This window comes from Haematobia irritans, chromosome 5 (genome assembly GCF_050003625.1).
Source record: "Haematobia irritans isolate KBUSLIRL chromosome 5, ASM5000362v1, whole genome shotgun sequence".
In the NCBI taxonomy this organism is placed as follows: Eukaryota; Metazoa; Arthropoda; class Insecta; order Diptera; family Muscidae; genus Haematobia; species Haematobia irritans.
Window position 1 is genome coordinate 140,195,810 of NC_134401.1, and position 15,973 is coordinate 140,211,782.

Sequence of the window (15,973 nt, forward strand, 5' to 3'; positions counted from 1 at the left end):
TGTTTTCGAATGTTTAAACCCATTTATGACAAAAGCCCATTTGCAAACAGTTTAGGTTTTGTTAAATATTTTTCAATCCATGTTTTAACAAGATTTGATAAAAAATATACACTAAAAAAAAACGGAATACAAATATAGGTAAATTTTAGAAAAATTTAACTAAACTATATTACAAACGCCGATATCACAAAAATATGCAAATATTTTTCATTTGTTAAAAAAAAGTGGAAGTCTGAAAGAAAAAATTGGAGTTCTAATTTGCAAAAAGGTCTTTAACACTGTATGAATTTCATGATGGGGCTATTTGTGGTGAAATTTACAAATTTTAAGAAATTATGAACTATTCTGTGGGAAATACGAATTTAGTAAATCCTTATGCTTCATAAGTGTATAATTTGTTCCACCATGTTTAGGTCATTTATTATAGTTTGAAAACTTTCTCACACTGGACAAATTTATATGTAGAGTTAAATTGGCTTTAGTGCCCTGGAGGGTTCACTTTTTTTGAACCCTCCGCACTTTCAATTTAGACTTTTGGTGCTACAAAAACAACGTTCAAAAAATTGTATATTCAAGTAATAGGTTTATCATCATTCCGTAGTGGCCAAGTTGAAACAGTTCGCACTTTATAATTTTTGTTACTAAACCCATTCGCATCGTGGAAACATATTTTCACAAATATTCCATTAAAAAAAGAGGCTCATTATCATTCCGTATTTTCCTTGTGGAAACAGTTCGCACTTTATAATACACAAGATGTATATTATATATAATCATTTAGATTTACAATTATACAATCATGTAGATATACACCAAACACAAATCTAATTTCCCTACACTATCTCAATGATATTGACCACTTTAGATTATGATATGCTGAAGTACAACTAAAAAAACATTGATAAAATTGCTAATAGAATTGTTTACATATTTTTTAATTGAGTTAAGCCAACCAAGGCAATGTTGACACAATCGTCATTTTGTTACTTGAACTTCAATTATTTATTATTAATTTTCACATATCATTACAGTCTGTATTTGAAAGAAAAAACACTTACGAATCCATGAGTAGTATTGATCTGTTACTATATATATTTTTTTTGTTTTATATAGGAATGAAAACCGAACGTGATGATTTGTTTTTTATTTTGAATATAAATTGAACACTTTGGTTATGGGACAATTTTACGTTAATTCACTTGGAAATTTCAAGATAAAATAATGTACAAGTTGGTGTACTCGTTGAACAAAAATTTGAATGATCTCAAAAAAATACTGCGTGTATGACTGCCTGAATTTCTATCTGTGATTGCTATTGGAGATTTTTCAAAACAAAATCGCTAGCCTCAGCCATGTACAAGAATATTAGGGTGGGTCATTTACGAAAATGCGTGGGCACAATGAACAGTAGCAATTTAAATAATAAGTTATTATAATTCCTACAATAGCCTACACTCAAAGGAAAAAGTCAGTAGTAAAAGCAAACAAGTTCGATGTTTCGACTGTTTTTATCAATTTTAACTAAAGGGTTAATTTCATCTACGTGCCATGCATTTCCTATGAATATCAAAATATATCAGTTTTTGGCAATAAAATGCTTTAAACGTTAAAGGTTAATTTCTTCTACCAATCATGCATTTGCTATGAATATCAAAAGATTTCAGTTTTTGGCAATAAAATGCTTTAAACACTGAGATATATTTCATGAGTTTTTCAGTGGTGGATTATCACCCCTCAGTAATACTGGTGACATTCCTGAGTGTTTCAAAGCTTCAAAGTGGTTTCACCGTAATGTGAAGGATGTCCCTTAAGCTAAACATAGAATTTGGTGGGTGGGTATTAAGTTGGAGTTTAGCCGCTAAAATCGTCATTTTTTCACGATTACTTTTCTTTAATAATCCATTTTAAGGAATACAAACTTTGTGAAAATTTGCTTTGGGCTATTCCCCATCAAGTTATAATAAAATTTGCAACAAATATGTATAATGTTATGTCTTTTTTTTACTGATTTGGTTTTCACTTTAGCGATTTTAGCGGATAAACTCGAACTTAATACCCACTTTTAACGTAAATTCATTTTTGCGTCATTTCGGTTTTTTACATTTGCTGCCATGAAGGCCGGTATGCACATATATGTATATGGTAATTTTTGCTCCCATTCAAAAGTGATGACTATTTCTAGTTTGAAGCCAGGCGTTCGATTTATGAAAATTAAATTTGTTTTCTTTCATAAGAAACATATGGAAAACAGTCTTATCGACTTGGAACGAATTTTCCGCCAAACATCGAAAAAGTTAATAGCAAACATTATAGGCCGATAGATAGCAGATAACAAATTAATTTTTAATACTTTTTATACCCTTTATACCAACCAGGATTGCCAAATTTGTCCAAAAAATTATTCATTTTTAAATGTGGTCCGATGGTCGGACCAAATGGAATTTGGTTAATGTTGGTCCATTTTCGGCATTTTTTTTATATTTTCCATAGAAATAAAATTTTGACAAAATTGTCTGTGGAAATAAAATTTTGACAAAATTTTCTACACCAATAAAGTTTTGACAAAAATTTCTATAGAAATATAATTTTCATTCGTTTTGTTTTGTTATTGTTGTTTTTTTTTTCTTTAATTATTGTTGTTGTTTTTGATTTCAGCTTAAAACCATGCATTGACTAAACTACAAGTGTAGCTTAACCAACAGAGGAAAAGAATGTTTGTCAAATTTATTTGGACAAAGCCCTATAGACTGCAAGATGGTTGGATGGACGCACGTTTCGGAATTACCACATTCCTCATCAGCATCCTCTACTTGCAGCAAAACTATCAACCAATTATCAGAATAAATTCAGGCAGTTCACTAAACCCAAAAGTGAACCACACTTGAACCTTCCGAAAAAAGGTTTTACATGATAGCCGGCTTAAGCTGTTGGTTAAGCTACACTTGTAGTTTAGTCAATGTATGGTTTTAAGCTGAAATCAGAAATATAATTTTAACAAAATTTTCTATATGAATACAATTTGTATAGAATTAAACTTTAAAAAATTTTTATATACACACAAAGAAAATTTCATTAAAAGTCAGCCAACGAAAAATTTTCATTGATATAACGAAATGTTTTCATTAATACAATGAAAACATTCGTTAATAGTACGAAACGTTACGTTGATTTGCAGAAAATTCGTTATATTAACGCAAAAATTCGTTGTATTAACGAATTTGTTTCATTGGCTGACTTTTAACGACATATTTCGTTAATACAACGAATCTTTTCTATTAGTGTAGATACAAAATTATGCAAAAATTTTTTATAGGAAGAAAATTTAGTAAAAATGTTATATAGAAATAAAATTTTGCGATTACTATCTATAGAAATAAAATATTGACAAAATTTTCTAAAGAAATAAAATTTTGGCTAAATTTTCTATGTACCTACAATTTTGGCTAAATTTTCTATAGAACTGAAATTTTTACAAAATTTCCTAAAAAAAATAAAATTTTCTATAGAAATAAAATTTTGACAAAATTTTCTACAGAAATGAACTTTTGACAAAATTTTCTAATGAACTAAAATTTTAATAACGTTTCCTACAGAAATAATATTTTGACCATATATTCTATAGAAATAAAATTTCAACGACATTTTCTATAGAAGTAAAATTGTGACAAAGTTTTCTACAGAAATAAAATTTTGACAAAAATTTTCTATAGAAATAAATATTGGCAAAATTTTCTATAGAAATAAAATTTTGGCAAAATTTTCTATAGAAATAAAATATTGACAAAATTATCTATAGAAATAAAATATTGGCAAACATTTTTATAAAAATAAAATACTGGCAAAAATTTTATTTAGAAATAAAATTTTGACAAAATTTTCTATAGAAATAAAATTTTGACAAAATTTTCTATAGAAATAAAATTTTGATAAAAGTTTCTATAGAAATAAAATTTTAACAAAATTTTCTACAGAAAAAAATTTGACAATATTTGACACTTGTAGTTTAGTTTGGTTTTGTTCTTTAAGCATTGTTGTTGTTTTTTATTGCAGCTTAAAACCATACATTGAGGTTTTAAGCTGCAATAAAAAACAACAACAATGCTTAAAGAACAAAACCAACAATAACAAAACAAAAAGAATGGAAAAAAACTACAAAATTTTCTATAGAAAAAAATTACAAAGAAATAAAAATTTGACAAAATTTTCTATCGAAGTAAAATTTTGGAAAAAATTTAACTTTTAAATGATATTAATTTAATTTGGAAAATTGGTCCGCTGGTACGAATTTTGATTCAATTTTGGAAAAATGCTGGTCCAAAATAAAAATTTATTGTGGCAACGCTGATACCAACCATATGGGTAGACTTTGGCATTCAATTCACATTTATTGCATACACTAATAGAAAAAGTTTCGTTGTATTAACGAAATATGTCGTTAAAAGTCAGCCAATGAAACAAATTCGTTAATACAACGAATTTTTGCGTTAATATAACGAATTTTCTGCAAATCAACGTAACGTTTCGTACTATTAACGAATATTTTCATTGTATTAATGAAAACATTTCGTTATATCAATGAAAATTTTTCGTTGGCTGACTTTTAATGAAATTTTCTTTGTGTGTAATTGCATGTGTAACACATCGAAATATTGGTCTCACATAGGTTTCAGCCGGGCGGAACTTTCATATGGTCGAAAGTTTGTTCAGGCCATATTTATTCCATTTAAAATATCTTGACACATTATTGCACTAAACGAAAAATGTTCGTACTATTTCCGATTTTGTTCAATTTGTTAATACAACAAAATAATCGTAAATTTCGTTGTATAACGTAAATTATTTTTTTCGTCAACGAACATCAATCGTAAATATTACGGTTGTTTTTTCATTTAGTAAATCGGTTTTACATTTGCTTCAAATGGGAAATACTGTATAATTAGCATGTAAATTTCGTTTTTGCTAGAGGTACATCCCTGGAGTAAAGAGTTAAATATATAAAAAATAAATTCAATATAAATATTTTTGATCCAACCTAATGTATACACCTATACAAACACAGAAATATGTAGATTTATGGAAAAGAATAGATAAATGACGTTCTTCTTTATAGCCTTAAATTCAATCGTAGTTGTAAGTTCACAAATATGTAGATGATGTTTTAATAAATATATAATACAAATACATAATTACCCTTGCATCCCAATATATTGTTTAAGTAGGTATATGGGGAAAAAAGAGCTTACTAATTTCTAGAAATAAAAACAAAAAACTCGAAATTCTATTTTTTATCATTCAAGTTGTCTACAATATTTATTTCATTTATTGCATCTCATATCCATAAGGTTATTTGGTGGTTGTGTTCACAGAGAACGTACAATGACCTCATATTCAAATTGTCTTTTGTTATACCCTCCACCATAGGATGGGGGTATATTAACTTTGTCATTCCGTTTGTAACACATCGAAATATTGCTCTAAGACCCCATAAAGTATATATTCTGGGTCGTGGTGAAATTCTGAGTCGATCTAAGCATGTCCGTCCGTCCGTCCGTCTGTCCGTCTGTCCGGCTGTCCGTCCGTCTGTGGAAATCACGCTAACTTCCGAACGAAACTAGCTATCGACTTGAAACTTGGCACAAGTAGTTGTTATTGCTGTAGGTCGGATGGTATTGAAAATGGGCCATATCGGCCCACGTTTACGTATAGCCCCCATATAAACCGATCCCCAAATTTGGCTTGCGGAGCCTTCCGGAGCAGCAAAATTCATCCGATCCGGTCGAAATTTGGTACGTGGTCTAAGTATACGGTCTCTAACAAACATGCAAAAATTGGTCCATATCGGTCCATAATTATATATAGCCCCCATATAAACCGATCCCCAGATTTGACATCCGGAGCCTCTTGGAGGAGCAAGCTTCATCCTACCCGATTGAAATTTGATACGTGGTGTTAGTATATGGTGTCTAACAACCATACAAAAACTGGTCCATATCGGTCCATAATTATATATAGCTCCCATATAAACCGATCCCCAGATTTGACCTCCGGAGCCTCTTGGAGGGGCAAAATTCATCCGATCCGTTTGAAATTGGGTACCTGATGTTAGTATACGGTCTCTAACAAGCATGCAAAAATTGGTCCATATCGGTCCATAATTATATATAGCTCCCATATAAACCGATCCCCAGATTTGAACTCTGGAGCCTCTTGGATGAGCAAAATTCATCCGATCCAATTGAAATTTAGTACGTGGTGTTAGTATATGGTCTCTAACAAGCATTCAAAAAATGGTCCATATCGGTCCATAATTATATATAGCTCCCATATAAACCGATCCCCAGATTTGACCTCCGGAGCCTCTTGGAGGAGCAAAAGTCATCCGATGCGGTTGAAATTTGGTACATTTCGTTAGTATATGGCCTCTAACAGCCATGTAAAAATTGTCAAATTTTATTACTATAGAAAGTCTTGTCAAAATTTCATTTCTATAGAAAGTTTTGTAAAAAGTTTATTTCTATAGCAATGTTTGTCAACATTTTATTTCCATAGAAAATTTTGTCAAAATTTTATTTCTATAGAAAATTTTGTAAAAAATTTATTTCTGTAGAAAATTTTGTCAACATTTTATTTCTATAGACAATTTTGTCAACATTTTATTTCTATAGAACATTTTGTCAACGTTTTATTTCTATAGAAAATTTTGTCAACATTTTATTTCTATAGAAAATTTTGTCAAAATTTTATTGCTATAGAAACTTTTGTCAACATTTTACTTCCATAGAAAATTTTGTCAACATTTTATTTCTATAGAAAATTTTGTCAAGTTTTTATTTCTATAGAAAATTTTGTCAAAATTTTCTTTCTATAGAAAATTTTGTCAAAATTTTCTTTCTATAGAAAATTTTGTCAAACTGAATTATATACGTATTTAATCGGCCTTTTTTTTTTTTGTTTAATATATACCCCTTATGGACTAACTTACAATTTAGAAGACAGTGTTAAAAAGTTTTACGATACCTTGCCATCGGCAAGTGTTATCGCAACCCAAGTAATTCGATTGTGGATGACAGCCTTTAGTAGAAGTTCCTACGCAATCCATGGTGGAGGGTACATAAGATTCGGCCTGGCCGAACTTACGGCCGTATATACTTGTTGTTTATTAAATTTTAATGCATATAAATGCACGCATTACAAAATAACAATATATATGTTCACCCGAGAAAAATATTGGTCTTGAATTTTGTAAGGCGGACTGCTAATGAAGTGTTATCAGTCTTTGGTAAAACAGGCCAAGTTAACGCTGGAAAATTTCATTAAATCGATGTTATCGACTGTTTATAATTTCTTCCCTAAAAAAACGTATTGCCAAGCCGGGAATGCAGATCTAGGTTAGGTTAGGTTAAAGTGGCAGCCCGATTAAGATTCAGGCTCACTTAGACTATTCAGTCCATTGTGATACCACATTAACTAAAAGTACCTATTACATATGGGCACTTCTAGTTTTAACCGCTGAACCTTCTTGATTATTTTTCTTTGTTGAACCAACCAGATTGTTCCAAAAACAGTAGCAGACTGCTTAAGTTAACGTTATCCAGATCCGCCAGTAATCTGAAGCTATATGCTCCTAAAAGTTGCTTGCGCTTTACACAAAATGCAGGACACTCACACAAGAGGTGTTTAATTGATTCTTTTTCCTCCGCATCATGACAGCTCATACAATAGTCATTATACTTCGCGCCAATAGTTTTTGCAAAATCGCCTATCAGGCAGCGACCCGTTATAGCAGATATCAGGAGTGATATCTGACGTCTCGAGAACATTAGCATATCTAGTGTGCGGTTTAAGTTGAAATGGGGCCATATTTGCTTGGTGTCGTTACAACCCTTGCAATTCTCCCATCGAACATTTGCCATCATAACAGCCTTCTCACGCAGCATGAGCTTGCAGGTAGCTAGGGGCATACCAACAAATTCTAGTTCCCCTGGAATATGTAAGGTAGTCCCTAGCCTTGCCAACTCATCCGCTTCGCAGTTCCCCGGTATGTTCCTATGGCCAGGCACCCATATTAGGTGAATATTGTACTGCTCAGCCATCTCATTGAGAGATTTGCGGCAGTCGATGGCCGTTTTCGAGTTGAGGAACACAGAGTCCAAGGATTTTATTGCAGGTTGACTGTCTGAGTATATATTAATGCCCACATTTTTTGGAACATTACTTCTCAGCCAATTCGCCACCTCTCTTATTGCTAATATTTCAGCCTGAAAAACACTACAGTGATTAGGTAATCTTTTCGCTATTCGAAGTTCCAGATCATTAGAATATACTCCGAACCCCACTTGTCCATCCAATTTGGAGCCATCAGTGTAGAAATCTATATATTCTTTATTCCCCGGGGTCTGTGTGCACCACGCCTCACTGTTGGGGATTAGAGTCTCAAACTTTTTGTCGAAAAGTGGACTCGCCAAAGTGTAATCCACTACGTTAGGCACATCTGGCATTGTTTTGAGGACAGAACTGTGACCGTAACCTTTTTCCGACCACAGCGATAGTTCGCGCAACCGCACAGCCGTTGTTGCAGCTGACTGTTTGGCCAAAATGTCTAAAGGCAATAGATGCAGCACGACATTAAGGGAATTTGTTCCTGTCTTGCTGAATGCGCCTGAAATACACAAACACGCCATACGCTGAACTTTATCTAAACAAGTCGGTTTCTGAAGTGCCGGCCACCAGACTACAACACCATATAGCATTATAGGTCTAACCACTGCCGTGTATAGCCAATGCACAATTTTTGGTTTCAGTCCCCACTTTTTTCCTATTGCCTTTTTGCACGAGTACAAAGCTACAGTTGCCTTTCTCGCCCTTTCTTCAATATTAAGCTTAAAGTTCAGCTTCCTGTCCAAAATAACGCCAAGGTATTTTGCACATTCACCAAAGGGAATTTCAATACCCCCTAAGGAAATAGGCCTAACCGTGGGAGTTTTGCGATCGTTGCAGTACATGACTAATTCTGTCTTTGCAGGATTTACCCCAAGACCATTGTCTGTCGCCCATTTCTCAGTCATCCGGAGGGCCCTCTGAATAATATCTCTGATTGTGGATGGGAATTTTCCCCTGACTGCCAGAGCCACATCATCTGCGTATGCCACCACTTTTATCCTTTCTTTTTCTAGAGTAACCAGAAGGCTATTTATAGCAACATTCCAAAGAAGAGGTGATAGGACTCCTCCTTGGGGAGTGCCTCTGTTCACATACCTTTGTATGTTTGCTTGTCCTAGTGTGGCTGAAATACGTCTCTTCATTAGCAGTTCGTCTAACAGCCTGAGTATACATGGATCAACATTCAGAGTTATCAGTCCATTTAATATCGAGCTCGGATGGACATTATTGAACGCCCCTTCGATGTCTAGAAACGCCACGATTGTGTATTCTTTGACAGATAGTGAGCTTTCAATAAAGCTGACTAGTTCATGTAGTGCGGTCTCAGTAGACCTGCCCTTCGAGTATGCATGCTGTCGTTTCGAGAACAAACTTGAATCGATGCTAGTTCTAAGATAAATATCTATCATCCTCTCCAGAGTCTTAAGTAGGAATGAGGATAAGCTGATTGGTCGGAAATCCTTCGCCCTCGAGTGAGAGGCTTTTCCCGCTTTAGGTATGAAAACGACTTTTGTTTCCCTCCACTTTCCTGGGATATATGATAAGTTGATACATCCTTTATATATCACCGACAACCAGGGGATAATTTTGTCAGTTACAGCTTGTAACTCCGCCGGAGTAATTCCATCAGGTCCAGGGGATTTGAATGGTCCAAAGCTATTTAGCGCCCATCTTATTCTAGTTTCCGATACAATTTCCTCGACAGGAAACGACCGCTGAGCAACTGTGGCACCGCCAGTACATGGTTCAACCGTCTGATTTCCAGGAAAATGTGTGTCCAATAGTACCTCCAGCGTCTCCTTACTGGACGTTGTCCAATTGCCCTCCGATGTTTTAATGAAACCTGGAGCGGAGTTGGTGGATGCTAGAACCTTCCGTAGTCTGGAAGCCTCGGACGTATTCTCAATACTGCTGCAGTAAGCATTCCAAGAGTTATGCTGAGCCTTTCTCAGTTCTCGCTTGTATCCTCTCAGATTCTTCTTGTAAGCGTCCCAGTCCTCAGGGGCTCTGGTGGACTTTGCCTTGTTAAAGAGCTTCCTGCAGGATTTCCTCATATTACTTAATTCCGTAGACCACCATGGTGGTCGATGTTTCCCCCTTGGCTTTCCTCTAGGGCATGCAGCTTTCAGTGAGATGTTGAAGGCCTTAGTAATCCGCTCCACTGCGTGTTCGATATCTTGCACATTTCTCATATTTGTCTCTGTTATTTCCGGTATCATCATATTGAACGATTCCCTATACCTATTCCAGTCAGCTTTCCTAACATTTGGCGGAAATATGATCTTGGTGATATGAACATCAAATTTGAAACTGATGTAGCGATGATCTGAGAAGCTGTGTTCACTTAAAACCTGCCACTCAGATATCATTTCATTTAGTTCTTGCGAGGCCAAGGTGATGTCCAAAACCTCTTGCCTGTTTTTAGTGACAAATGCAGATCTAACCAAAATTTAGTTTGTGTGCCAACCAGTTTCCACTGTAGCAACAAGATGTAAACAGTCGATAATAACGTATCTCGGAATTTTTGTTAGCAAATGTAGCAATGTATTTCGTATAGAAATTTTAATTTCTTGGAAAAGTTCTAACTTCAAATATTTGTTACAAATAAAAAATCTTTGTTCAAATTCTACGTTCGGACAAAAAAACTAAAGTTTTAAGAAAATCGACTATTGGCTTTGTACTATTGTTTGTACACGTACAGAAAAAATATTTTTGGACATTTAATGCCTATTTGGAGCCATATTTTGTATTTGCAGAAAGAGCTTAGAAATATTACTCAAATTTGACAAATATGTTCTATTGTTTATATGGTAGAACTTTCACCATGACATGGTTGGGAAAATCATGTACTTGTTTGTCGTAATCATTCAATTTACTTTATGGGAACGAAAATAGCATTGTTACAGTGTACATATAAATGTAACTAGAACCATTAAATGATCACAAATACCATGTACATTTTTTCATGACAATTTAATTGTTCAACTTGTTTACAGCGAAAAAATTGTTCTTTGTGTATATACCCATTTTTTCATTTGCGCATCAAGTGCTAGTAGTTGCTTAAACTGGATTGAGGATACGAAATTAGTGTGTTTGTTATAATTTATTTATTCATTAAAAAGAGGAGCAATTAAATAATATTCATAAAAGAGATGTTTTTGTTAATTAAAATAAAAATGTTTTTTAATTAAAATAATATTATTTACATATTATTACAATATTTATTCAAGCTTATTGGAAAAGAAAATTTCAGATACCAGTTAAGACTCACAAGCCTGACTAAACGTTTGTTTCAGTGTTGGCTTAGACACATTTCCATAGTTTTTTGAGACTATGAGTAAGATTTGGCCGGGTGAGATGATTCAATTTGGGTCTTATATGTTAATTTGTTATGAAAATTAGATACATGATAATATTTTAGTTGACAACCATGTTAATTTTATTAGCATCATGTCCACCGGGCGAATATGGTTGCGGTGAAAATGTTACACGAAAAAAGCCAACCATATTGTTCTACAAATCCTACAAAATACGTCAATGTTTATCACGAACATTCTTTTCTCCCAAACAAACATTTTACAACGAAAAGGAAACTGTAAACAATGTTCGTTTGTCTAAAATTTCTTTTAGCAGGAAAGAATTATGCGTACACATTCTAACCACCAAATATTCAGAGAAAATTACATATGTATTGAGTCTCACTGTAAAATTTAAATAAATTAAATTAAAATGTTCTATTCAAAAAATTTGCTGGTCGAAACTGTAGAAAAATTGCTAAAATATCACTGTTTCATAAAATAGTTAACTTTTGTGTTTGTTTCAATACTCAATTTTTCCCAAATGATTGAATGGATTGATTGCAACAAACAGATTATTTTTGATTTTATTGGAAAACCAATAAATATGTTAAACTGTAAAGAAATGGTCTTGTGTTTCTTCCAAATTTGTCGTCTTTTTAAAATTTTGTAGGGCTGGAAAATTAAAAAAAAAATAGTATTGACACTTTAAAATCTATTGGGTAACATTTTAAAGTCTAAAGAACTTTTTCTTAATATTTTTCTAATTGTATCGCATTTATAAAACGGCTAATATCATACAAAAAATTTACCAACCGATTTACCTTTTTCTGAGAATGTAAAGGGTGATTTGTTAAGAGCTTGATAACTTTTAAAAAAAAAAAAAAACCCATAAAATTTGCAAAATCTCATCGGTTCTTTATTTGAAACGTTAGATTGGTCCATGACATTTACTTTTTGAAGATAATTTCATTTAAATGTTGACCGCGGCTGCGTCTTAGGTGGTCCATTCGGAAAGTCCAATTTTGAGCAACTTTTTCGAGCATTTCGGCCGGAATAGCCCGAATTTCTTCGGAAATGTTGTCTTCCAAAGCTGGAATAGTTGCTGGCTTATTTCTGTAGACTTTAGACTTGACGTAGCCCCACAAAAAATAGTCTAAAGGCGTCAAATCGCATGATCTTGGTGGCCAACTTACCGGTCCATTTCTTGAGATGAATTGTTCTCCGAAGTTTTCCCTCAAAATGGCCATAGAATCGCGAGCTGTGTGGCATGTAGCGCCATCTTGTTGAAACCACATGTCAACCAAGTTCAGTTCTTCCATTTTTGGCAACAAAAAGTTTGTTAGCATCGAACGATAGCGATCGCCATTCACCGTAACGTTGCGTCCAACAGCATCTTTGAAAAAATACGGTCCAATGTTTCCACCAGCGTACAAACCACACCAAACAGTGCATTTTTCGGGATGCATTGGCAGTTCTTGAACGGCTTCTGGTTGCTCTTCACTCCAAATGCGGCAATTTTGCTTATTTACTTAGCCATTCAACCAGAAATGAGCCTCATCGCTGAACAAAATTTGTCGATAAAAAAGCGGATTTTCTGCCAACTTTTCTAGGGCCCATTCACTGAAAATTCGACGTTGTGGCAGATCGTTCGGCTATTCATGATGAAATGTCAAAGCATACTGAGCATCTTTCTCTTTGACACCATGTCTGAAATCCCACGTGATCTGTCAAATACTAATGCATGAAAATCCTAACCTCAAAAGAATCACCCTTTAGATATTTTTTTTTTTTTTTTTTGACAATACACTACGGGACGACTACACAATCCATCCCTATTTTGCCGTTTTATGTGAAAATAGCGTATCACTTGTATTATGTTTTATGTATTTTTATTTAATTTATGTAAATTACTCAATGGTATTTATTTGCAATCCTCATGGATCTGAATGAAACCTTTTTTGAATCCAAAACCCCTTACTTTTGTAGTAGAAAAGACTGTAGAATTTTTTTTCGCCTAAGCTACCGGCGGAAACAAGACAATATGATTCTGTTCATATATCCCTAAAATCATGTTCATATAGTTGAAAATAAAAATATCTTAAAATATTTCTCAAATAACATTTAACGCCCAACACGAACTGCACCATGAAATAAACGGTAGAAATCATTAAATTGCGTAACAGTAAAAACACTCTCTGCTGATTCACTTACCACAATGTTTTGTAAGGAGCAAATTCCTCAAAATTTTCGAGATTTTTCAATTTTTAATCATGTATTGCAAATAAAAACCACTATTTTCCTTCGATTGTTTGCACTTCAGGTTAAATATGCTTATATTTCACATAAAATTCTTTTCCGACCTGTGTATGAGTTCACTGTATCCTTTATGAATTAGTGTGAAAAGCCAATAACGATAAGATGAACTGTTGTTTGACTTTGAAATATCCTTTAGGAGAAAAGGCTAACTGTAAACATAGTGGAGAGTTATATCTATTCTTTCTATTACTGTGCGAAACTACCCCTCTTCCACAATATGAGTTGTTGGTGCAAATAGCACAAAAGAGAATGTACAAAAACAAACATGCACTGACAACAACACATGGATATTTCATAGCGGTAATTAATGCGCATGAAAGAAAGAAAGAGACCAAACAATGGTGTCTTATGACAACTTGTATTTGTAACAATTTTCATGCTCGCCAAATAATGTTTCTAATTTGTTAAGGATACAATCTATTACCAAAAATTATTTATTTATTATATAAAAAGCTGTAATTACCTTTTTGTGTCCGGTTTGTTTGACTTGTTATTGGTTGTAATAGTTGTTCCTTTAGGACCAATAGCTGTATACATGCAACCTAATTAAAAAGCGATCATAACTGCTCCATTGCACCACAAGTTCTTTCGATAAATTTGAGATCGATATTATTCGAATTGAGCACGACTTTAAACAATACTATTGGAAAATGTGTTGAAATCGAGCACGTTTCAAGCGTTTGTTCCCAATAAACACAAACGTTTGCAAAATGCTAAATTTCAAAAAATTTTCAAAGGACTAGGGTAATATTCAAGTTGAGAAATTATTGAAGAAATCGTGTTCTCAAAAAAACCGACATTACTCTCAACAGTAGAATTCAACACATTGGCAATTTCTCAACTATAATCCTCAAATTGAAATGCATCGCTACCCTGCCAGCATTTCAAAGTTCCATTTCATCCTCATCGCTACCACAGACTCGTAATGCGCTTTACAGACTATCAGTTATTACGGACGACAGTGCTCGTGTCGAACATATCCCATATATTGTGCACATTATAAGCTAAGTCCGAAGTCATAATCGATACTGCTGCATGTTTATGGGATCGATAACACATTTACCGATTATTTTGTCATCGCCGGCAAGTCGTATCGATCCGACACACTGTAAGATTCTTTACAAACACCGACATTCCGTCCGGAATAACTGATAGTCTGTAAAGCGCATAAGTGACACTACAACAATCGGCAACTGTGATGGGTGAAACGTATCAAAAAGTACGAAAACATAGTTATATCGCTTCAAACTGTGAAAGGTATATTGGTGAACAATTTTCGATTTTCAAAATGGAATAAAGTGATAGTTTTCCAGATATTTTTCCAGACGCGATGCCTCCATCAAGAATAAACACACTGGCTGATAGACGCAGCAACATGCAACTTGCTACTTGTAACCCAACATCATTGTTTTATTAAAGGTGGGTATTAAGTTCGAGTTTAGCCGCTAAAATCGCTAAAGTGAAAACTAAATCAGTAAGAAAAATGCATGAAATTATACATATTTGTTGCAAATTTTATTATAACTTGATGGGGAAAAGCCCAAAGCAAATGTTCACAAAGTTTGTATTCCTTAAAATGGATGATTAAAGAAAAGTAATCGTGAAAAAATTACGTTTAAGGCCGGTACTCTGTTCGGTTTTCGCGTTGAAACTCCATACAAAACCAAAAAATGCGAAAAATTTGCGAAATTTTTTCCATTTGTGATACTTTGTTTTTTCGTGTTGAAAAACTGACGTTTATAGCACGGCGCCATTTGCAATGTGAATTAAGAAATAATTTATTTATTAAAAGCTATTTGTGCGGGTTTATAAATCAAACACGGACCATATTTTTGTTCCGAAACTATACAAAGGATCAATTGAATAGCTGATCAATTGCCCAAGGAAAAATAAAATGTTATTTTGTAAAAACAAGCAACAACCACCAACTTAATCCAATATCGCTTCCTTTAAATAGCGCTCCAAGCTACCTAAAAAAACGCCGCTTTCTATGTGCGAAATAATGGTTTCCATAAAAAATTTTCGCAAGAATGAACATAGTACCGGCCTCGAACTTAATACTCACCTTAAACTCGAACTTAATACCCACCTTTAGCCGCTAAAATAGCTAAAGTGAAAACTAAATCAGTAAGAAAAATGCATGAAATTATACATATTTGTTGCAAATTTTATTATAACTTGATGGGGAAAAGCCCAAA

The 15,973-nt window shown here is 33.6% G+C and overlaps 1 protein-coding gene across 3 annotated transcripts in view; it reads right to left on the reverse strand.

Moving 5' to 3' along the window:
* The window catches only part of Drat (Death resistor Adh domain containing target), a 43,638-nt gene extending 29,281 nt beyond the window's left edge, over positions 1–14,357 (reverse strand). The window contains exon 1 of one of the 3 annotated variants that reach the window (XM_075312914.1): positions 14,239–14,357. In XM_075312914.1, the coding sequence (XP_075169029.1) occupies positions 14,239–14,312 (74 nt within the window). In that variant the 5' untranslated portion in view covers positions 14,313–14,357. Of the gene's footprint in view, positions 1–1,058; positions 1,197–13,670; positions 13,871–14,238 lie in introns of those variants that run through there. The other 2 variants (XM_075312917.1, XM_075312916.1) reach the window with 2 other exon arrangements.
* Between the last annotated feature and the right edge of the window lie 1,616 nt (positions 14,358–15,973).